The sequence below is a fragment of the Pristis pectinata genome, chromosome 8 (genome assembly GCF_009764475.1).
Source record: "Pristis pectinata isolate sPriPec2 chromosome 8, sPriPec2.1.pri, whole genome shotgun sequence".
Taxonomy (NCBI): domain Eukaryota; kingdom Metazoa; phylum Chordata; class Chondrichthyes; order Rhinopristiformes; family Pristidae; genus Pristis; species Pristis pectinata.
Window position 1 is genome coordinate 101,180,272 of NC_067412.1, and position 23,628 is coordinate 101,203,899.

The following is a 23,628-nucleotide window of genomic DNA, read 5'->3' on the forward strand; positions in this document are numbered from 1 at the left end:
AAAAACTAGCCTCGCAAATCTCCTTTAAACTTTCCCCTCTCATCTTAAACCTGTGCCCGCTGGTATTTGACATTTCCACCCTGGGATAAAGAATCTGACTCAAACTCTCTACCCTGTCTGTGCCTCTCAGAATCCGACACCCCTCAGCCTCCGACACTCCTCAGCCTCCGACACCCCTCAGCCTTCGACACTCCAGAGAAAACAATTCAAGTTTATCCAACCTCTCCTTATAGCTCATGCTCTCCAATCCGAGCAACATCCTGGTGAACCTCTTCTGCAAGCTTTCCACCTCCTCTGACCTTACCTTGTTTCCTTACATTTGATAACACTCCTGTGATACACCTTGGTAGGTCTTGCTATGTTAAAGAAACAATATTAAATTGTCATTGTAATAGAAGTCAAATTGGTCTTCTTCAAAATCGCTTACATCCACCTGTGAGAAGAGAGGCCTCAATCTAAAACCTCATGCGGAAGGATGTCCCTCTAATAATGCTGCACTCTCCCAGTGCTCGAGAGGGCCAAACCTTACCGAATTACCAGCAGTGGCTGGGAACCAGGAATTGGATCCAAACCTGATGCAGGGTCTTGACCCGAGGATCAACCATCCCTCTGCCTCCACAGCTGCTGTCTGACCCCCAGGGTTCCTCCAGCACTGGATCTGCTCTGTTGGGTAAAGGTATGTGAATTGCACATGGAATTGCTGTGATAATCAATCACCCATTTAATCATTGACAACGTTTGTAACTCAGGCTTGGTAATGATTTTAGGCATTTTATTAATGGGTTCGGGATTGCACAGAGAAGCTATCGATCACACGCCAGCTTTATAAGCTTTGTTGGCCTGGTGCAGAACCTTAGAGAAAATTAAACCATGTGATCAAGATTGCTACTTTCACAACAAGATGGTAAGTGTCTGATGAATGAGCTCATTCAGTCTCCTGGGGGATAATTTAAGATCAAGTTGATCTTCAAAGAGTTAAACCCCTGATCGTGTTGTTTCTAAAACACAAGATAGATCTTTAACTTTCATTTAATATTTCATCTTCAAACTACTTTCTTCCGTGCCACAAATGAGGATCTGAAGTAAACACACCTTGTTCAAGGGTGCAAGCATGGACCTTTTCCAGTGCAATGGTTCTGAAGATGTGTATGACTCATTTGAGTTGGGGGCCAAAGGTTATGGGGGTCTTTAAGACTTCAATAACACAAGTAATTTCATTTAGAAGGTTCACCAAAAGAAGTAAAACTAAATAAAAATGTACTCAGCCGGTATGGTACCCAGGACACTCCAACTTAAAAGGAGCAGCCCATGATGTTATTGGGTATATGGTAGTGAGAGAAACAGGGCATGAACCTTCTCCAACAAGAGAGGGTCTGGCCCCCTCCCCTTGGTGTTACCATCACTGAGTGTCCCATCACCACTTTCTTGGGGATCACCATTGACCAGACACCCAACAGGACTAGCCCAGACACTCAACAGGACTAACCCAGACACCCAACTGGACTTAACCCTCTCCTGTCAGGCAGAAGATACAAAAGGTAATAAGCACGTACGTCCAGACTCAAGGACAGCTTCTATCCCGCTGTTATCACACTCTTGAACGGACCTCTCATATATTAAAAGGTGTACTCTTGATCTCCCAATCTACCTTGTTGTGGACCTTGCACTACCTGCACTGCATTTTCTCTGTAACCGCAACACTATATTCTGCATTTTGTTTTTCTTTTTCCTACCTCAATGTACCTATGCATGGAATGATCTATCTGGATGGCATGCAATTAAAAGCTTTTCACTATATCTCAGTACATGTGACAATAATAAACCAATACATGGATACTGTGCCTACAAGGCAGGTCAGAGACTGGGGCTCCTGTGGTGAATGACTCACCTTCTGAAGGCTTTCTACATCTACAAGGTTCAAAGTGGACAGATCCACTTTGCCAACAGTTAAAATCTGGCACTGGGAACCCTACTCACTGATGGCCTCCCTACCCAAAGTGCTCATGTGCAGATCATACTGACACATCTGGAAGGGCAATCCCTTTGAACCAACCCCTGAGAAACACTTTCTTCTATCGGAGAAGCCATTCATCATGACTGCCTGTTCTCCATCCCTCCGCACTTCACCCTTCCCATCCAGCAGCTGGAAGGTTGCTATCACCAACTGCTTGGCACCTGGTCAAACAGCTTTAAAACTCCATACACAACAATCACACTCCCCTCAAAAACCTCCAGCTGTTAATTCAGCAAGGAACTCATTTAAGTTACTTGAGTGCGATTTGCCTTTTATAAGCACATGCTGACTTCACTCACACTCCCCTGGTGCTGATCAATTTTGCCCCGAATTATTACTGACTGTCCTGCAGTTGCTAGATTCATCCTCTGCTTTTAGGCAGTTTTTCTTTCTTTATTCATTTACAAGATCTGTGAGACCAGCATTTATTGTCCATCCCTAATTGCCCTCAAGCAGGTGGTGGTGAAATGCCTCCTCGAACTGCTGCATTGGTGTAACATTTCCAGTGTCTGGCATCACCTCCCTCCAAACAGGACTGGAAGCTTGCAGCCATGGCCCCCTTCAATCTCCTGGTAACCTGCCTTTTCCCCTCTAATTTTAAAGTAAGAAGATCTGTAATTAGTTGTGGCACCTTGTACCATGCAGCAGCTCTGACAAATGTTTGGTGCAAAAAGCAACCTGCCGGAGGGTGAGGCAGCATCTGTGGGGGGGCGAAGGAAGGGCTGTGGGCGGGAAAGGGAAAGAGCAGATCAAGGTCAACCTGCTGAGTCCCTCCAGTTTCAGTCCTGGTGCACAGTCCTGACCCAAATTGTCAGCAATTAGTAATGAAGGTGATAAAATTGCTGAGTTCCACCAAGCCAAGAAAAAGACAGATGTAGCTGGGCCCAGGCGAGTGCCCATGGCTACACCTTTGATTAGTAGGAAGTGAGAGGTAAGAACAAGTTCTGCCAGTTGGATGAATGTTGGTGGAGGGGAGCTGGTTGGATCTGCGCAGAATGAAGCAGAGGATTTTAAGACCTTCCTGATGAGGGGTGGAGGTGTATAAAGGCTGGACATCCACAGAGGAGAGGGGCAGTGGGGGCTGAGAAATGGTGGAGGACTCGCAAGGTGTTCCAGATGTAGGTGGGAAGGACTGGACAAGGGGAGATAGGATGGAGTCAAGCAACGAGAAGATGTTCAATGAGGCAAGAGCCGGCAGAAACAATGGGTCTACCAGGATAGTCCTGTTCGTGGATCTTGGGTAAGAGACAGAAGCAGGACGTGTGGGGTTGGAGGCTGTGCAGGGGAGCTCTCCTGAGATCTCCTGAGATGATGAGATCACAATGTTTGGTGTCTGTTGTTGTTGAGTAGGCTCAGTGGGTTGTAGGTTCAAGTCTTACTCCAGTGATGTAAGGCTGGCATGCTAGTATGGTACGGAGGGAGGCTGGCGGTTGGATGAAACATTGAGCCAAGGTCTTCTGTGTTGTCTTGGCTGCAGCTGATAGTTTCAATATCCCCTCTCCAAGAGGAGCAGGAAGGTTCAGCCTATTGTTCTGACCAATGTTCACCCCTCAATCAACCTCAGTAAATTTATCTGGTTACCTGGTCATTATCACTGCTGGTTTAGAATCTTGCCATTCATGTACTGGATGCACTTTTGCTAAAGAGTGACTGCACTTTAGAGAGAACATCAGTGGGCTGGGACATCTGCTGTTGGATAGGTATAAGCCTCTTCATCTCCTCGCTCTCTTTTCATTTCATTCTCCCGAGGGGAGAGGCGATAGCCATGGGATGCTGGGGACCCACACCCTTTTTGTTGCTTTAGTTGCCCACAGCAATATTCCATCGATTCAATAATTCTTCCCTGCATAGTCCGGGAGGGGGTCCTCACTAAGATCACACACCAGACACAGTAAGGTTACAGTCCTCTGATCCTGGAGCGTATTGGGACTCACCATGGACCCTTCCTTCTCTGTGTTGGCAGATCTCAACAAACACATTTGCTGCAAAATGTCACATTTAAACTGATGGAGATCAAGATGCAACGAGGTATCTGGGATATAATCCTGGGAGCAAGAGCAAAATACTGCAGGTGTTGGAAGTGCTGGATCTGTTGAGAATTACCAGCATTTTCTGTTCCACATTAGAGACTCCCAGGAGATCAGTACAGGGACAGATCTTGGAGCAGCCAATGGTCGCTACGTATGACTGCAGTCACATCCATCAACTTAATGCACACGCCAGTCTGGCAGGAGGACCACAGCGCTGTTTCAGACTGCAATTTATCACAAATAATTTAACAAAAACATTTACATTTGCAACGTCTACTAATTATCATATGAAAAGAAAGGAAATTATTAATATTTATACATTACCTTTCACAACCAAAGTGCTTTGTAGCTAATTCTGGTCACTGAAGTAATGTAAAATGTGGGGCCAGGAGTTTAGCCACAGGAAGCTCCTCAAACAACAGTGTGACATTGACCCGGTACAATGGCTTTGGTGACAAGCCACAGATATCGGTCAGCCCCAGGAATAAATCCTGGACTCACTGTGTGAGCAGGACGAGCTGTCCATCCCTCCAGGCCAGCGAAGCAAAGATGAGAATGTTGTAAAATTCCTTCCCTTTGGTTCCAATGCCATGTAGCAGGACTCCTTCCCTGGCAGCCCCACCACCAGACCCAAGCCTGTGCCCGAGCTGAATGTCTGGCAGACCTTCATGTGGTTCTGGCGAGGATCTCACCCCCGGGAAGGTGCCAGTTAAATTAACGACAGGTGAGAACAAAGCAGAGGGAAGGATGGGTGCCGTGTGGGTGGCTTTAGCTGAGTGTTGTGTGTTTTGGGTGGAGGGGTGAGATATTGTATACTGGTGCTCTGGAATCAGCTCCTCTGTGATTACAGCCCAGTGTCCATGTGTGTTCTTCTGCTGAAGCACTACCTCTCCCTGCACCTCGTTCTGTGCTGTTCCTTCAATGACATCCAATTTGTTGGCGCTCTTCTCTCACAGAAACTCATGTTCCGGGATATAATGACAAACTTGTGCTCATTATATCACCCCCAACCTCATGTAACCTCCCAGGCCAATTTGCCAGAGTGATGGCACAGGAATTAGCACTGGAGCAACACTGAAGATGCTGGAGGACCTCAGCAGGTCAGGCAGCATCTGTGGAGGGAAGTGGACAGTTGACATTTCACGTCGCGCCCCTTCATCACTGGGCCACCTCAAGAGGTGTTGATCAAAGAATCAGGCCCAGAAATGACCTTAACACAGGGTGAGAGGTGGGGAGGCTGACATTTAGAGTGAAACAGGGCAGAGGCTTTCATCAGCTTTGGGTGTAGCCTCCACTTGTGGGCTGATGGAGATTGGGGGGTGAGATCAAAAGGCCAGAAGTGGAGGTATGGATTTCTCAGAGGTCACCTGTGTGGGGAAGGTTAGACTATGGACATCTTAAAAACATGAGAATTTTAAATCAAGATGATGTAGGCCAACAAGTACGGGAGAGATGGGTGAAGGGACTTGTTACAGTCTGGATGCAGTTGTGAATGAGTTCATGCATGTGGGCCTGCCAGTGTAGGGGAGATCATACATGTAGGCCTGCCAGTGTATGAGAGATCATACATGTGGGCCTTCCCGTGTAGGGGAGATCATACATGTGGGTCTGCCATGTAGGGGAGATCATGCATGTAGGCCTGTCAGAGTATGAGAGATCATGAATGTGGGCCTGCCCGTGCAGGGAAGTCTAAAGCTAGAGGTTTATAGGTTTAGGGTGAGAGGGTAGAGACTTAAAGGGGACCTGAGGGGCAAGTTTTTCCACACAGAGGGCGGTGGGTGTGTGGAACGAGGTGCCAGAGGAAGTGGTAGAGGCGGGGACAATTACAACATTTAAGACATTTGGAAGGCTCAAGGCCAGGAAAGGTTTAGAGGGATATGGGCCAAACGCAGACGTGGGACAAGCTCAGATAAGCACCTTCGTTGGCATGGACCAGTTGGGCCGAAGGTCCTGATTCTGAGCTGTGTAACTCCATGACTCTAAGTCTAGTGATGGCAAAGGATTAAGCATGCACTTTATCAGCAGCTGGGCTAAGGTGGTAATGGAGACGGCCGGTGTGACGGGTGGTCTCAGAGAGGGCTCAGATTCAGAGGTCAGATGTGCCACCCCCACCCAGTGATCTATTTCCTGATGATTTACTCATGGTGGTTCCAAGTGGCTGTGTTCCTCCAGGACAGTCATTCCTCCACAGGTCAGGGCTGTAACTTTCCCCACTGCCTCCTCTCTCGGTTTGGATCAGCCTGTTTGGGTTCAATGACTGTGCACGCAGGCACCGATCTGGCCCTTCCAAGGCTGACAAGGAATCTTCACAAATGAATGATAGTTTCCCAAACGCAGATATGAATAAGATACAGAAGAAAAATCATACAGGTGTTCATAAAATATGTGTGTTTGAGATTCTCCTTGAAGGCTTTTGTCTGTGAGTTATCAGGGACAAACCGAGAGATTCAGCCAATCAGATGAAGAATTATCTCTTCACTTTCCAACTGGTCACAGGAAAATGGTAACCTGCAGAATGGACCAATGGCAGAGAAGTGGGGGCGGAGTGGATGGAGGTGAGGGTCACATGTTTCATGGCAGGCAGGAACCAGCTCCTAGGATGCTGGAATTCTGAAGTGAAAACAGAAAATGCTGGAAATACTCAGGCAGTGAGTCAGGCAGTTGCAGTGGGGACGGGAAAGAATTGCAAGCAAAGGTAACCCTGAGGAGGATGCAACTGGGAGAACAGAACCATTGTCTGAAGTTGTTGAACTTGTGTTGAAACTGGAAGCCTCAATGTACCAAACAGAAAGGTTTGGTGTTGTTCCTCATTCACTGTAGCTGACGCTTTACTCTGCATTCTGTATTGTTTTACCCTGAACTACCTCAATGCACTGTGTAATGAATTGATCTGTATGAACGGTATGCAAGACAAGTTTTTCACTGTACCTTGGTACAAGTGACAATAATAAACCAATTCCAATTCAGATTTACACTGGCCTACGTTGGAACTGAGGGCAGGAAGGTCCGAGTGGGACTGGGATGGAGAATGAAGGGGATGGGTACTTGAAAGCTCAGGGTGGCCCTTGCGTTGCTGAGCTGAAGCATTTCACAAAGCGTTGGCTCCCCTGGAGAGGAAGAGGTCACAAATACGTGAAACTAAATGGTGTAGGTGTTGTTTCACTTGAAAAGAGCTCTTGGGATCTTGATGGCGAGAAGATGGGTATTTATAGGGCAGGGGTTGCATCTCTTGTGACTGCATGAGATATTATCCTTTTTTTTTTGGATGGTGTAGGCAGTCTATCAATGAACTCAAAGGTTCATACAGCACAAAACCAGGCCCTTCAGCCCACCACATGCATACCAACCATCCCCATCTACCCTAATCCCATTTACCAGCACTTGGTCTGTAGTTTTCTCTGCCTTGGTGCTTCTCTCAATATTGGTTAACTGTTGTGAGAGTCACTGCCTCCACCACTCCCTCAGGCAGTGCATTCCAGATTTCACCCACCCTCTGGGTGAAAGAGTTCTTCCTCAGCCTCCCTCTAAACCTTTTGCCCCTTACCAATGTGCCTGAGTTTTAAATTCCAAAGAGGAAAAGTTTCCTACCCTTTACCCTTATCTATGCCCCTCATAATTTTTGTATACCATTGTCAGATCCTCCCTTCAGCCTCCTCCATTCCAAGGTAAACAAATCCAGTCTCTCCTTACAAGTGAAACTCTCCATCCCAGGCACTGTCCTGCTGAATCTCCTGTGCACCCTCTCCAGTGCAATCACGTCCTTCCAATCAGGAGCTATCACAACTGTACACAGTACTCCAGCTGTGCCTGACCAATGTTTTAGAAAGTTGTACCATAACCTCCCTGCTCTTATATTCTATGCCCCTTCTAATGAAAGCAAGCATCCCGTCTGCCGTGTTTGACACCTCATCTATCTTTGCTGCTACCTTCAGGCATCCTTGGGTTTGTACACCAAGGTCCCCCATTCCTCAATACTCCCCAAGACCCTACCATCCTACCCTTACCAGTTGTCCCAAAATGCTTCACCTACACTTGCCAGGATTCTACCTGCTAATCTTACCAACTGTTATTTGTCATCCTGGGACCTACAACCATCCAATTTTTGTGTCATCTGCAGACTAACTACATTCAAAACTGGCAATTGCCCAATTGCGTCTAATTACCCATGTACTTTATTCAAACACACATCTCCATCAATACACACCTGTGCGCCAATAACTCAACACACCTACCTCTCATACACTCACACACTCACACACCTGCTTCCCCCAGGTACATAAGCCCACCCCCTGTATTCACAGACACTTATTTACACATCAAGTATTCCAAAAGCACACCAACTCAAACTAGTGCATAGACTAACACAGTCTAATTGCCAGCTGTTGAGGGAGCTTCGAGCGCAAAGTTTAATATGTCCATGTTCACAGATTAAAACAATGATGTAGTCTCAGTACAGGAAAATAAATATTAATCAAAAACTAAGCTCGGGCTAGTTTAGATGGTTCGGTGGGAAGGTGGTTCAGGGGGTGAATGTCCCCCTCACCCTTCAACTGCCCACCCTCCTTGCTGGTTCACCGCTGAATAACAACTGGTGATGGAGGGGTTTGCAGCATCTCACAAATTTGAGCATGAACATTTCTCCTCACACAGTGCAGGCATTCCCTCAGTGAGGTCAGGCAGATCTACAGCTGGTTTCAGGCAGGTGACAGCTGTTTGCAGCTGTAGGGATGTGCCCAAGGTGTGGCAGCACAAAGACAGCCCTGACTCCAGATGTTGGCTCCTGACTATAAATAGGAGCAGGTAAACGTGTTCAGATTGAAGGTTCCTGAAAGTGCAGTTAAAAAGAAAAAAAAAATTCTTTTATTTTTGTAGTAGCTTTAATGACCTACAGATGACCCCTTGCACCTCACAGCAAGTAAGGAATTGGTTGAATGCCTATTTGTGCACAGCAAGCTCCCAAAAACATGATCCTGATTTTGTGTGAGGAGTAAACGTGTCCAAAGTACCAAGAACATCTGCTCTGTCCTTCCCCTGACCACCTCCCGGTGCCACTCTAACATCTCCCCAGAATGACTGCACCATCAGCAATGCTGCACTCCCTCAGCACCGACTGTCAGCTTAGGTTTCTGTGCCAGAGGACGTCAGTCCACTGGAGACACAAGAGACGGCAGATGCTGGAGCAACACACAAAATGCTGGAGGAACTCAGAGAGTCAGGCAGCATCTGTGGAGGGAAATGAACAGTCCTGATGAAGGGTCTCGACCCAAAATGTCGACTGTCCATTTCTCTCCATAGACGCTGCCCGACTCGTTGATTTCCTCCAGCTCTTTGTGTCCACTACCTGATTTGTCACGCTAGTCCTTGGGGGTTTCTTTGGGGGGAGGGCAGTTAAGGCAGGGGTAGACAGATGCCTGGTAAGCAAGAGGGTGAAAAGTTAGTGGGGATAGACAGGAATCTGGAGTTGAGGTTACAGTCAGATCAGCCATGACCTTGTTGAGTGTTGGAGCAGGAATGAGAGACCTTCTCCAGCTCCTCCTTTATAATTTTAATTATCTGTACACATGTTGATCAAGCTTTGATGGCTTCATTCTCCCGTCCCTCCCACTCACTGCAAGAACAAAACCTCAGAACAGATTCTGAGATGGTTATCGAGCGGTTTGTGATGAGAGGAGTTCTGCAGTTCCCTGGCAGGTTGCCCATTCTGAGATCAACATTTGTTTACATTTCAGCAAGCACCCAGTCCAGCCCCAGCTCCTACACTTAATCTCACTGCAGTGCCCAGGTTCTGGACTCCTGGGAAGTCGGCAACTCAAAGGAGAATCATCCAGTGTTCCACATGTTATCTGCACAAAACAGAACAGTCACCTGTCGACACAAGAGACCGCCTCCTTTTTCAGAAAACAGGCCCCTCCCCACCGCCCCCACTGTTCCGCTGTTATTGATGGCAGCCTCACCTGCATCTCTATTTCCCACATGTCTGCCCTCACCCACACCCCCCAGGATGAACAGGGATAGAGTTCCCCTGGTCCTCACCTATCACCCCACAGCCTGCACATCCAGCACATCGTTCTTCACACCACCAGTCACATCTTCCCCTCCACTTCCCTTTCCGCAGGGATCACCCTCTCCATGACTCCCTGGTCCACTCATCCCTCCACAGGTGAAGGGGTGTAACACCTGCCCCCACACCTCCTCCCTCACCACCATCCAGGGCCCTAAACAGCCCTTCCAGGTGAGGCAGTCTTTCACATACACATCCCCTCAATGCACTCTGTACCACCTCAATGCACTGTGTAATGAATTGACCTGTACGATCGGTTTGCAAGACAAGATTTTCACCGGACCTCGGTACAAGTGACAATAATAAACCAAGACCAATACCAGTGCCATCACTCCACCACGGGCACCATGCCTTCATTTGTGACGGCCCAAAGCTCTGGAACTCCCTCCCTAGACCTCTCTGCTTCTCTCCTTCTCATCAAAGCCCCCTCATCACCAACACATGCTGATGTTTTAACGGGTCAATGCCATTTGCCTCTCCCAATATTCCTCAAATCGCTTGGATATTTTGCTGTGTCAACAGAGCTATATAAATTGTTGCTCGGTACATTCCAAAAGCAATGACCCCTAATGTGTTCTTATGCACTCAAACTAATTTGAAGAGATAAATGCTGAATTAGGCAATTTGCAACTGAGTTTCTGAGGCCCATTACGTCTGCAATCATCCAACTGCCTCTCCAGCAGGACTAAGGGACTTACAATAATTTAGTACAGGTTATGAGGTAATATATTATAACTACTGTTCCTCCTTGTACTCATACAATTAGTAATTCACAATCCCCCACAACTTTTGATGATTTGGCACTGGTATGCAGAAAACAAAAGTGCACTCAGATGTTAACATCTGGAGCTGTGTGTCTTAACTCTGACTCATGGAATTGTCAAGGAGGTAGGAGGATTGCCTGGAATCACTGAAGCTACATCTTGCCATGATGTCCACTTTCATACTTCCTTAAGTTTTATTCTACTGTGCAATTACGAAATGTTTGTCGATGATCAGAACAGCAGTGTAGTGGGCGGGCCACATTCTACCCCCAAGGAGGGGAAACTGTGAGGAAATGTTGCAATTCTGAAAACCTCAACCCCAACCCCATTCTATTTGTTTACAGCAACTACCTGCTCTACAAGACATTGGTGAGACCACTCTTGGACTATTGTGTGCAGTTCTGGTCACCACACTATAGGAAGGATGTGATTAAACTAGAGAGGGTGCAGAAAAAATTCATGAGAATGCTGTCAGGTCCAGAGGACTTGAGCTATAAGGAGAGGCTGGATAGGCTGTGACTTTTCCTGGAGCGAAGGAGGCTGAGGGGTGACCTTATAGAGGTTTATAAATCATGAGGGGCACAGATAAGGTGGGTGGTCACAGGGTAGGGAGGTCTAAAACCAGAGGGTACAGGTTTAGGGTGAGAGGGGAAGGATCTAAAGGGGACCTGAGGGACGAGCTTTTCACACACCCAGAGGGTGGTGGGGATGTGGAACGAGCTGCCAGAGGGAGTGGTAGAGACAGGTACAATTACAACGTTTAAGAAACATTTGCACAGTTACGTGGATAGGAAAGGTTTAGACGGAAATGGGTCAAATGCAGGCAAGTGGGACAAGCATAGCTAGACACCTTGGTCAGCAGGGACCAGCTGGGCCGAAGAGCCCATATAAATCTATGACTCTATAAATCTAAACTAATTTTAAACAACGGAGTTTGGACAGGCAGCTAACCTGCTCACGGGCCAGCAATTTAAATACTTTAATCAGGCTGATGGCCTCCAACATAATCTCCAGTGAGGACGTTTCTCTCACCTCGAATCTCAGCAACTGAAGGGAGGAAGTGTTACCTGCACTGCTTTCTTCAAATCAGTTCCGTCCAGATGACAATACAGCACTCCCTCAGCGCTGCCCCTCCCACAGTGTGACGCTCCCTCAGCGCAGCCCCTCCCACAGTGTGACGCTCCCTCAGCGCTGCCCCTCCCACAGTGTGACGCTCCCTCAGCGCAGCCCCTCCCACAGTGTGACCCTCCCTCAGTGCTGCCCCCCCACAGTGTGACGCTCCCTCAGCGCTGCCCCTCCCACAGTGTGACCCTCCCTCAGTACCACCCCTCCCACAGTGCGACGGTCCCTCAGTACAGAAGTTAATAATGGAAAAGGAAGCACAGGCAAAGTATTCAGTAAGATTTGGAAGTAATTTTACTCCCTGTTGTCTCGAAATACAATTGCATGACCCTCTTTTGTGAGAGTTATCATGTTAAAGACTTGCTTTCTGGTGTCAAATGCACTGCCGACTGTTTCCAGGCTGTCCCAACCTCGGGAATGTTGGGTCCTCCAGACATGAGACTTCAGCTGGCTCAATAAATCAGAATGTGGCTCCTTCTGGGTGGTCCTGCTTGAACACTCAACACGGGATACATCTTTAACCAAACGTCGGGTGATTCATGTGGTTGAGAATCTGTGAGGGATTTGTCCTTGGACACCTGTGCTAAACACGTGAGAGTATCCCACCAGTTGTTCACAATGGCACGTGTTCAGTTCTGTTCTTACTCAGTTAGCACTGGCAAGGAGAGACAGATTTCATTCCCGGAGGTTTCTGACCACTTTGCATCTTCACCCACAGGACTTTCCCGGCGGACTTGACATTACAGGATTTTCCTGAATTTTGTCTGCCAGTGATATTTTGTGTCCTCTCTTTGCCTCCGACCCTTTTTTTAGTACTATCTCACCCCCTTCTACTTTGGCAAAATTCCAAATTTATGTGTGTTAAAAGCAAGAAGTGAACCAGGGAAAGAATCGTCCCCATGAGGGGTAAAATATTCTGTGTGTGTGTGGATCCAGTGAATATTGGTGAGGTCTTTAATCTGTAGTACTTCTCATCTGAGAAGGAGATTGTAGTTGGAGAATTCTGGGAAGGGGCAGTGAAATTTTAGAACAAGTTGTCATTAAAAAGGAGGTATCCGGATGCATCACAGCTTGGTGTGGCAACTGCTCTGCCCAAGGTCGCAAGAAATTTCAAAGAGCTGTGAATGCAGCCTAGTCCATCACGCAAACCAGCCTCCCCTCCATGGACTCTGTCTATAATTCCCACTCCCTCAGGAAAGCAGCCAACATAATCAAGGACCCCTCCCACCCCAGATATTCTCTCTTCTCCCCCCTCCCATCAGGGCAGAAGATACAAAAGCTTGAGAACATGTACCACCAGGGCTCAAGGGCAGCTTCTATCCCACTGTTATAAAACTTGAACGAAGCTCTCATACGCTAAAGGTGAACTCCTAATCTCTCAGTCTACCTTGGCGTGGCCCTTGCACCTTATTGCCTACCTGTACTGCACTTTCTCTGTAACTGTAACACTATATTCTGCATTTTGTTTTTTTTTCCCTTTTTACTACCTCGATGTAATGTATGGAATGATCTGGATGGCACACAGGCAAAAGCTTTTCACTGTATCTCAGTACATGTGACAGTAATAAATCAAGATAAAATAAGATAACGTATCTTTATTAGTCACATGTATATCGAAGCACACAGTGAAATGCACCTTTTGCATTGAGTGTTCTGGGGGCAGCCCACAAGTGTCGCCACGCTTCCGGCGCCAACATAGCATGCCCACAACTTCCTAACCCGTACGTCTTTGGAATGTGGGAGGAAACCAGAGCACCCAGAGGAAACCCACGCAGACACGGGGAGAACGTACAAACTCCTTACAGACAGCGGCAGGAATTGAACCCGGGTCGTTGGAGCCGTAATAGCATTACGCTAACCGCTACACTACCATGCCCGCCATAATATCAGATGTCTTAACGAGCATAAGGGACCTGATGAGATATATGCCGGGATGCTATGGGAGACAATGGAGGAGGTTGCTGGGACCCTGATGGAGATGTTTAAATCTGATGAGGTACCAACTGGAGAACAGTAAAGGTGGCGGCGAAGAGCAGCGGAAAGGAGCCTAGTAGTCACACACCATTGAGTTTAACGTCAGTGGCAGGGAAGTTATTGGAAAAACCTCTGAGGGACAGGATTAATCTGCACTCGGAAAAGCAGGGAGATCCTATCCGACCAACCTGAGTGAACTTTTCAAAGAGGTAACGGAATGTTTTGATGAGGACTGTTGCAGCGCTTAGATCAGTGATAAAGAAATTCTTCAAAGAACAGAAGGCTCAGCCAGCCATTGTACATGTTAGAAATCCTTTCCTGGGATGTAGATTGGCTACAGTGTGTTGTTTTGCTTTTATGCTTTTCCCCAGAGGAGCGAAATAAGAACAGTTGACATTCTGCGGAGCGGAGTTGCCAGGACATAAATCATAATGTGAATTGATTGAATAACTAGACCCACTGTACAGTTGGCAATGCCAACTGGTTGTCTCTACAAACAGCAGTGATGAATACCCGAGTAGCAGTGAGATAATTAGCCTGGCACACAGAAGGGGGGATGTGTGGAGGGGGGGTGTGTGCACTAAGAGGAGGGCAGCTTTATTCCCTTGGGCTTTATCAGAGGTGGTTCTGCACCATCACACCGTCAACATTATCCACCCTGGCCTGGACATTCGTCTCCGTTGTGCTTACTGACTGGAGTGAAACACAGTAACACAGACACCATTTCTGGGCACCGTGACTCTGGAAATGTCATGGAATGGGACCAGGCATTTCCTGCTGGAGGGGCATTCATCAATTGCCCTCTTCTCGTTACTACCATCAGGGAGGAGGTACAGGAGCCTGAAGACCCATACTCAACGATTCGGGAACAGCTTCTTCCCCTGCGCCATCAGATTTCTGAATGGTCCATGAATCCATGAACACTACCTTGTTATTCCGTTTTGTTGCACTATTTATTTATTTTTGTAATTTATGGTGATTTTATGTCTCGCACTATCCTGCTGCCGCAAAACAACACATATCACGACATATGTCAGTGAGAATAGACCTGATTCTGATCTCGAAATGTGCGCTGAACTCACACACCTCAGACCCAGGGCACACCCTCCTCCCGAGGGCAACAGTGAATCAGTCGGGTATTCCCCGACACTCTCTGGCTACTTTCTGTCACCAAAAAGCTGCAGAGCAAGCTCCCACACACAGCAAGGAGGTTAAGCTGTTTGGAACACATCAAATGAGGAACAAAGTTAACAGAATCATTTTGAGTTACCTGGTTTCCTGAAGGTAGAGTCACAGGTGGACAGGGTGGTCAAGAAGGATTTTGGCACACTGGCCTTCATCAGTCTGGGCACTGAGTATAAAAGTTGGGAGGTCATGGTGCAGTTGTACAGGATGCTGGTGAGGGCGCACTTGGAGCATTGTGTTCAGTTTTGGTCGCCCTGCTGTAGGAAAGATGTCATTAAACTGGAAAGGGTGCACATAAAGATTTACAAAGATGTTGCCAGGAGTTGAGGGACTGAGTTACAGGGAGAGGTTGGACAGGCTAGGACTTTATTCCTTAAAGTGTAGGAGACTGTGCTGTATGACTCTATGTCTCTACTCAATGGTGCAAAAGAAATAACTTTTTGTTTTGTTGTTTTCCTGAACAGGAACACTTCACCCCCGAGTGCAGGTTCAAGGAGTCAGTGTTTGAAAACTACTATGTGACCTACTCATCCATGTTGTACAGACAGCAGCAGTCTGGCAGAGGCTGGTACCTGGGGCTCAACAAGGAGGGCGAAATCATGAAGGGGAACCACGTGAAGAAGAACAAACCAGCTGCCCACTTCCTCCCCAAACCACTAGAAGGTAACAGAGCTTTTCTTTTGCTTACACTTCAGCTGTCAGTACTGCCCACAGATGGTGGCTGGTGCACTTGGCTGGGACCTGTGGAGGGACAGGTTGTGTGTTGCAGGGATTCCATCGAAACCCAAAGAGGCTGCAGCTCAACTTTCACTGCAGCAGGCTCTATAACTTGAGTTACTTGCTTCATGTTTTATGTCCTTCCCCCTTCAAATACACATCCTACTCCAGTCTGAATTATGATGCAGTCTGTGTCTCGGTAACCTCCAGTGGGCACACAGCCCCCAGTCCGATGGATGAGTTCAGTGTGTCCTGCACCCAGGCAGGCAGATCCAGTGCCGTCCAGCAACAGAGCCCGGGTGAGCTGTGATCTCTGTATCCCGCCGGAAATCACTCTTGTCATCCTACGCCAGACAGAGCTGGCCAAGGATCAGTTGAACAGCATTCCCAAACTGGACCATGGGAGAGAAAAGGTTAAGATGTGCAAGTTCTTTGTTACTTATTGAGAACTATGTTATTGTCTTTAATTGCTTACCAGTGCTTTGGTTTATTATTTAAATTATTTAAAGATATTTAAATAATGACATTTTAGAACTGTTACCAAGTCCCCCCCCACCCCCCCCCGTCGGAATGGGGGGGGTTGGGGTTGAGAGGAAACTCCACCTCGACCTGTCTCCTCAGAGACATCTGAGGATGAGGCCTCAGCAATAACCTGTCTGAAGCCTCCTCACTGCTGAGGCCCAGCTGCACGTCACTGCCCGAGCCCAGGTAGGGAGGGAGAGCTCAGCCCAGGGAAAGGGTGGTGACTGCAGGCAGTGAGCTGTTCCAGCTGGATTCACCCCATCACTTGAACTAAGAATCTGAGCTGGGTAGAGAATGAGCGGGGCTGAGGGAGCAGTCCCCATGTCGCTGAGAGTTGTGACATAAGAGGTTCGGGACACTTGCCCCAGAATTGCTGCAACCACACTTGATATCAATGGTTTTCAGTCACATGTGGAGGAGCAGGGTGGGTCTGTCAGGATGATGCCAGAACTGAGGTTATAACATCAGGATGAACAGGTTGGGTCCATGAGGGTGCAGAGGGAGCTCGGCGAGGGTTTCAAACCTATGAAACCCTTTGACTGAGCAGAAAATGTTTTGCATTTGTGGAAGAGAAGTAAACTGGCAAAGGGCAAGGAAGGAAAGATGGTAAAATGTGACAGGAATTTGGGAGAAAGTGTTTTACCCAGGGGCCAGGGTACTCACTGTGCAGGGAGTGGTTCAGGCAAGGAGCAAAGAGGCTGTTCAGAGGAAGCTGGACCAACACGGGCAGGGGGTTCTGGTGAGGGAGGGGCTGGATTGGAGTGTTATCGATGAGCTGCGTTTAGATGCTGGCTGTCCAGCTGCAGGTTCATGTGTAACAGAGACACTCCCATTGTTTACCATCTCAGAACCAGACAGTCCACAAACTTCTGTCATGGTAAAAACACTTTGATATTCTGTGGACCTTTTCTGGTACCGTTTACCTCTCGCTCCGAGGGAGAGAGGTCATGGTGGGGAGGGTGAGCAGGCAGGGAGTCCCTTCCCTCTCAGTAAGATCACGGTAGACCTATGGCCTGACTCCTCGACCTGCCTTTCCGCACTAACCGAAAAGAATCAATCCCAGAGTTAAAACGAGCTGCAGAACCAACGTCAAATGGAGTCTGGTCAAGCACCAGCCGCTGAACATAAGAACATAAGCAGGAGCGGGAGGAGGCCATCTGGCCCATCAAGCCTGTTCCGCCATTCAATTGGATCATGGCTGATCTGGCCATGGAACTGTTTCCTTCCCACGCCCTTGATTTGACTTTGATTGTTGACCATTCCTGGACCATTCTGGTTAGACGAAGGGCCCAGTCCAGATGAAGGGTCTCAGCCCAAACCATCAGCTGTCCATTTCCCCTACAGATGCTGCCTGGCCCGATGTTCCTCCAGCTTCTTGTCTCTTGCTCCAGATTCAAGTGTCTTGTCTCTCCATCGTCCTTGTTAATCGTTACTGCCTCCTCCCCCTCCATGTGCCTCTCCCACCCTCCCCAAACCCCCATCACCCTCAGTCCCACTCCCACCCTCCCCAATCTGCTACCATTCTTCTCTTAACTGGATATGTACAACACCAGGCAGCCACTCCTGATCCCATTCACTGTCCACACCATAACAGGAAAAGCTGAGAGTGCCTCTGGCTTTATTTTCAGTGCAGTTTGGGGACTAAATGTTTCCTGAAGCAAGAACTGTTGTCTCAGGCTGGGCAGGAGAGCCAGGCTCACTGGTCAGACATCTCGCCATGAATTTCATTCTGATGCCACATCATCTGCAAGTATTTGCATTAAAAACAGCAACAAAAAAGTTGCCCTGAAACTTAATTTAAGTTTGTGTGAAGCAAAACAGAAAGATATAAAAAGCACCAAAGTGGCGATTTTTCACGGCTTGCTGGCAGTGATTAAATTGCCTCATTTGTATTCTGAGTCCCATTCCCTTCTGTCCATCTGACTGATGTCTTCTGTTAGTGCTGGAAATTAAGGTGAATAACTTCAACGTCTTGACAAAGGTGAGATACACCCAGAATACCTTAAAAAGCTTGAATTCATTTTTCAGAATCCATAATCTGCAAACATGGTCAATTAAAGCTCTGTGTTCTGCTTCATTTTTTTGACTTTAACCAAGGACATTTTTATTGAAGCAGTGATTGCGTTTCCACCAGACTGGTATTGGGATTGGTATTGGTATTGGTTTATTATTGTCACTTGTACCGAGGTACAGTGAAAAACTTGTCTTGCATACTGATCATACACATCAGTTCATTACAGAGTGCATTGAGGTAGTACAGGGTAAAACAATATAGAATGCAGAGTAAAGTGTCACAGCTACAGGGAAGTGCAGTGCAGGCAGACAATAAGGTGCAAAGTCATAACAAGGTCGTTTGTGAGGTCAAGAGTCCATCTCATCGTATAAGGGAACTGTTCAATAGTCTTATCGCCGTGGGATAGAAGCTGTCCTTGAGCCTGATTGTATGTGCCCTCAGGCTCCTGTATCTTCTGCCTGATGGGAGAGGGGAGAAGAAAGAATGACCCGGGTGGGGTCTTTGATTATTCTGACTGCTTCACCAAGGCAGCATGAGATATAGACAGAGTCCATGGAGGGGAGGCTGGTTTCCATGACGCACTGGGCTGTGTCCACAACTCTGCAGTTTCTTGCGGTCCCAGGCAGAGCAGTTGCCGTACCAAGCCGCGATACATCCAGATAGGATGCTTTCTATGGTGTATTGATAAAAGTTGGTGAGTGTCAAAGGGGACATGCCAAATTTCTTTAGCCTCCTGAGGAAGTAGAGGTGCTGGTGAGCTTTCTTGGCCATGACGTCTACGTGGTTGGATCAGGACAGGCTGTTGGTGATGTTCACTCCAAGGAGCTTGAAGCTCTCAATCCTCTCGACCTCAGCACTGTTGATGTGGACGTACGCCGCCCCCTTTCCTGAAGTCAATGACCAGCTTGTTTGTTTTGCGGACATTGAGAGAAAGGCACCATGTCACTAAGCTCTCTATCTCCTTCCTGTACTCTGACTCATTGTTGTTTGAGATACGGCCCACTACAGTGGTATCATCTGCAAACTTGTAGGTGGAGTTAGAGCAGAATCTGACCACGCAGTCTTGAGTGTATAGGGAGTAGAGTAGAGGGCTGAGGACACAGCCATGTGGGGCACCAGTGTTGAGAATAATTGTGCTGGAGGGATTTGTTCTTCCACAGCACTTCCCACACTTCCCAGATGTTCTCGTGGTCCCAGGTGCCAGTTATGAATTGCAGTTAATGTTCTGATGGTAAACATAGAGGCAGTTTGTACTCAACAAGATCCCACAAACATAATCTGATTGAAATGAGTGTGACTCTGTCTCTCTCTTCATCCACAGATGCTCCCTCAACTGCTGAGTATTTACAGCATTTTCTGCTCTTAGCTACAATTTTGAGCTTCTTTGGTATTTTTGTTTTAAATAAAATGTAATCTGCTTCCTCTGTTGCCTGATGAGGAATACAACAGAAACAGTAAATAAATGTAGATGATGGCATGCAATCTGGCATCCACCACTCCCCCAGTACTGCCCCTCCCACAGTGACCCTCCCCCAGTACTGCCCCTCCCACAGTGACCCTCCCCCAGTACCGCCCCTCCCACAGTGACACTCCCCCAGTACTGCCCCTCCCACAGTGACGCTCCCCCAGTGCTGCCCCTCCCACAGTGACACTCCCCCAATAGCCCCTCCCACAGTGACACTCCCCAGTACCGCCCCTCCCACAGTGACACTCCCCCAATACCGCCCCTCCCACAGTGACGCTCCCCCAGTACTGCCCCTCCCACAGTGACACTCCCCAGTACTGCCCCTCCCACAGTGTGGTGCTCCCTTAGTAGATATAAGATATTTATTCGTCACATGTACATCGAAACACACAGTGAAATGCATCTTTTGCGTAGAGTGTTCTGGGGGCATCCCGCAAGTGTCGCCACGTTTCTGATGCCGACATAGCATGCCCACAACTTCCTAACCTGTACGTCTTTGGAATGTGGGAGGAAACCGGAGCACCCAGAGCAAACCCATGCAGACACGGGGAGAATGTACAAACTCCTTACAGACAGCAGCGGGAATTGAACCCAGGACACTGGCGCTGTAAAGTGTTAAGCTAACTGCTAAACTACCGTGCCTGCCTTCCAACAGTGTGGTGCCAGTGTGCTGACCATTGACTGGGTCTCACTGCCCCGGGGTGTTCCTGGTCTGGGTTGAGATACGTTTCCCACCGTTTCTCTCCATCACACCCCAATCCCTGGATAAGTGATCCTTCCAACAGTAATTTTCAGTCTGTGGAGAGTGTCGACAAAGCAGTTGTTAGATGAAGCTCCCATTTCGGTCTGTACAGAACAGCTCCTTCAGCAAGGTCACTTTCCCTTGCTTTCAATTTCATTGCCATGGTTTTTGCAGGAATATGGATGAATTCATTAAATCTGTCACACATGAACATCAGAAACAGAAGGAAGCCATTCGGCCCCTCGTGCCTGCTCCACAAGTTTGTGGATGATCCTTCACCTCAGCACCACTTTCCTGCACTGATCCCATGTCCCCTGATTCTCTTAATGCCCTGATCATTCTTGGTCCTTGAGTCATAGAGTAATACAGCACAGAAACAGGCCCTTCGGCCCTACTCATCTATGCTGACCAAGGTGCTCACCAAGCTAGTCCCATTTGCCTGCATTTGGCCCAGATCCCTCGCAACCCCTCCTGTCCATGTACTTATCCAAATGTCCTTTGAATGTTGTATTGTACCTGCCTCACCCGCTTCCTCTGGCAGCTCGCTCCATATACCCACAACCCTCTGCACGAAGAGGTTGCCCCTCAGGTCCCCTTCATCTCTCACTTTAAACCTATTCCCTCTATAGTTTTTAGTTCCCCTTCCCTAGGAATAAGACCATGTACTGTCACCCTATCTATACCCCTCATGAGTTTATACACCTCTATAAGGTCACCCCACAATCTCCTACACTCCAAAGAATAAAGAATTAGCCTGCCCAACCTCTCCCTCTAACTCAGGCCCTCTGTCCCGGCACCATCCTTGTAAACCTTCTCTGCACTCTTTCCAGTTTAATGACATCTCTCCCATAACAGGGTGACCAAAACTGTCCGCAGTACTCCAGGTGCAGCCTCACCAATGTCTTGTACAACTGCATCATAATGTCCCAACTCCTATACTCCGTGTCCTGCCTGATGAAGACCAGCGTGCTGAATGCCTTCTTCACCACCCTGTCTACCCGTGATGCCACCACCTTGGATCTTTGGTCTAGGATTGACTTACCAAATGAGCCTCCACAGCCTTCTGAGGGGAGAATTCCAAAGATTCACCACCCTATGGGTGATGACATTTCTCCCAATCTCAGTTCTCAATGGCATACCCAAGATCCTGAGTCTGTGAGCCCTGATACTCCAGCCATTGGATGAGGTCCTGTCCTGTCCAGTCCTGATGAAGGGTCTCGACCCAAAACGACGACTATTTATTTCCCTCCGTAGATGCTGCCTGACTTGCTGAGTTCCTCCAGCATCTTGTGTGTGTTGCTCCAGATTCCAGCAACTGCAGAATCTCATGTCTCAGAAGATTTGTTAGACATGATTTCCCCTTCATAAACAGATGATGACTTTGTCCAATACTGTTCGTGCTTTCCATGGGTTCTGTTGTTGCATCTTCTCTAATACTCTAAGGCAGCAAAAGGAAGCAGGAAGTGGCCTCATGGACAGGCCCGTCAGTGTATGGAGCAGGTCGCTGGTGCTAGCTGGCTTCAGGAACCTCTCTGACACCTGCACTGGGATTTCTGTCTCTCTATTGTCTCAACGAGCCTCTCAGGAGGACAAGACCTGACACTGAGCCACGTCTGGGGGTTTTAGGACATACAATTAAACACTCGAAGAGATACATTTAAGGAGAAAGAGGAGGAGGGGGCAGAGAGACAGAGGTTTAGAGAGAGAAGTCCACAGTTCAGGGTATGGGCAGGGGGAGGCACACAGACAGTGACGGCATGACTGAAGACCATGATTGGAGGAGTGGAAAGAGCTTGGAGGGTTGAAATATTTTACAGCGACAGGGTGGGAGTGAGGTGAGGCCAGGGAGTGATATGTTGATGGAATGTAAGTGCCATAAATACTACAGTGCCAGTGGGTTTGTTGGTACTAAATTTCTAAATGTGCATTACGCAGCAGATTTCTTGACAGAAATTTTCATACCAGACTTGGCCTCTGAGCAAGAAATGGTGCCGAGCTCTCCCTGGAGGTTTCAGAGAGCCACGTAGTTTGAGTGGGCGTGAAATGACTCTGAAATGAACCAAGAATTCTGCCTTCTGCCGGTTCAGGCACCTGTCAGGAATTTTTTCCCAGGGACTGCTACCTGCTGCACGAGGTGCCTCTAGTTACCCTGCTGCTCCAGGCTGTGTATTAATCAATCGAAAGGCTTAGAGCACAGTGAAAGGGGAGGTCAGAGCTGGTGGAGCCAGGAAGATCATGGCTGGACTCCTTCCCTCTCAGCCTCTTTCCTCGGCACCACCTCCTTCTGACATCCGTTTTCCATGATGACGTATTGTTGGTGCTGCCCGAGAGCTGGGAACCCAGATATCAGTGAGTGGGTTGAGGGGCAGGGGAGCAGCTGCCAGTGCCCATTCGGTCAGGGTGTTAAACCACCTCCTCCAACCACAGAGCGAAACGGAAACCACCCTACGAATTCCCGACTCTATGGCAGCGGTGGGAATGCTCAGAAATCCACTGGGATTTAACATCAAATTCTGGAGTGGTTGTGAGGGAGGGGAGGTGGAGGACAAGAGTTTTGCTTGTGCTGAGGGACTCCTTTGGATGATTCAGAAGGCCTCTGTGTGAGCCTGGAATGAGTGGCCAGACCGGTGTCAGCCCCGGCACACCCATGGGTCCCCGAGGTTGTGAATGTTGCCGGTCAATGTGCTGTGTGGAACCGGCTGCTTTCACCGTCAGGGGCCTGTCACCTCGTGGTCTCTCAAGTCTCCTCCCACCACAGTCAGAAAATTCTGGAAATACTCAGCACCTCAAGCAGCACCTGTGGAGGAAGACCCCAAGTCAGTAATTTCAGATCAATAACCTTTCATCAGAATGGAGTGTGAGAAAACACGTCTGTGTTGAGCTGCAGAGAGGGGAGGGTGGAGATGGAGAGAACAGAGGGAGTGCTGGTGGTAGGGAGGAGACAGAGGTTGTCCAGGGGACACAATTGTTTTCAGTGCCTTCTGCGAGAGGGAGATGAACGCTAGTTGATAGCTGGTC

At 48.1% G+C, this 23,628-nt stretch overlaps 1 protein-coding gene across 11 annotated transcripts in view; it reads left to right on the forward strand.

The window, feature by feature from the left end:
* The window catches only part of fgf13a (fibroblast growth factor 13a), a 441,705-nt gene that overhangs the window by 416,073 nt on the left and 2,004 nt on the right, over positions 1-23,628 (forward strand). For all 11 annotated transcript variants that reach the window (XM_052021018.1, XM_052021024.1, XM_052021016.1 and 8 more), the window contains one exon: positions 15,615-15,813. In XM_052021018.1, the coding sequence (XP_051876978.1) occupies positions 15,615-15,813 (199 nt within the window). The remainder of the gene's footprint in view (positions 1-15,614; positions 15,814-23,628) is intronic.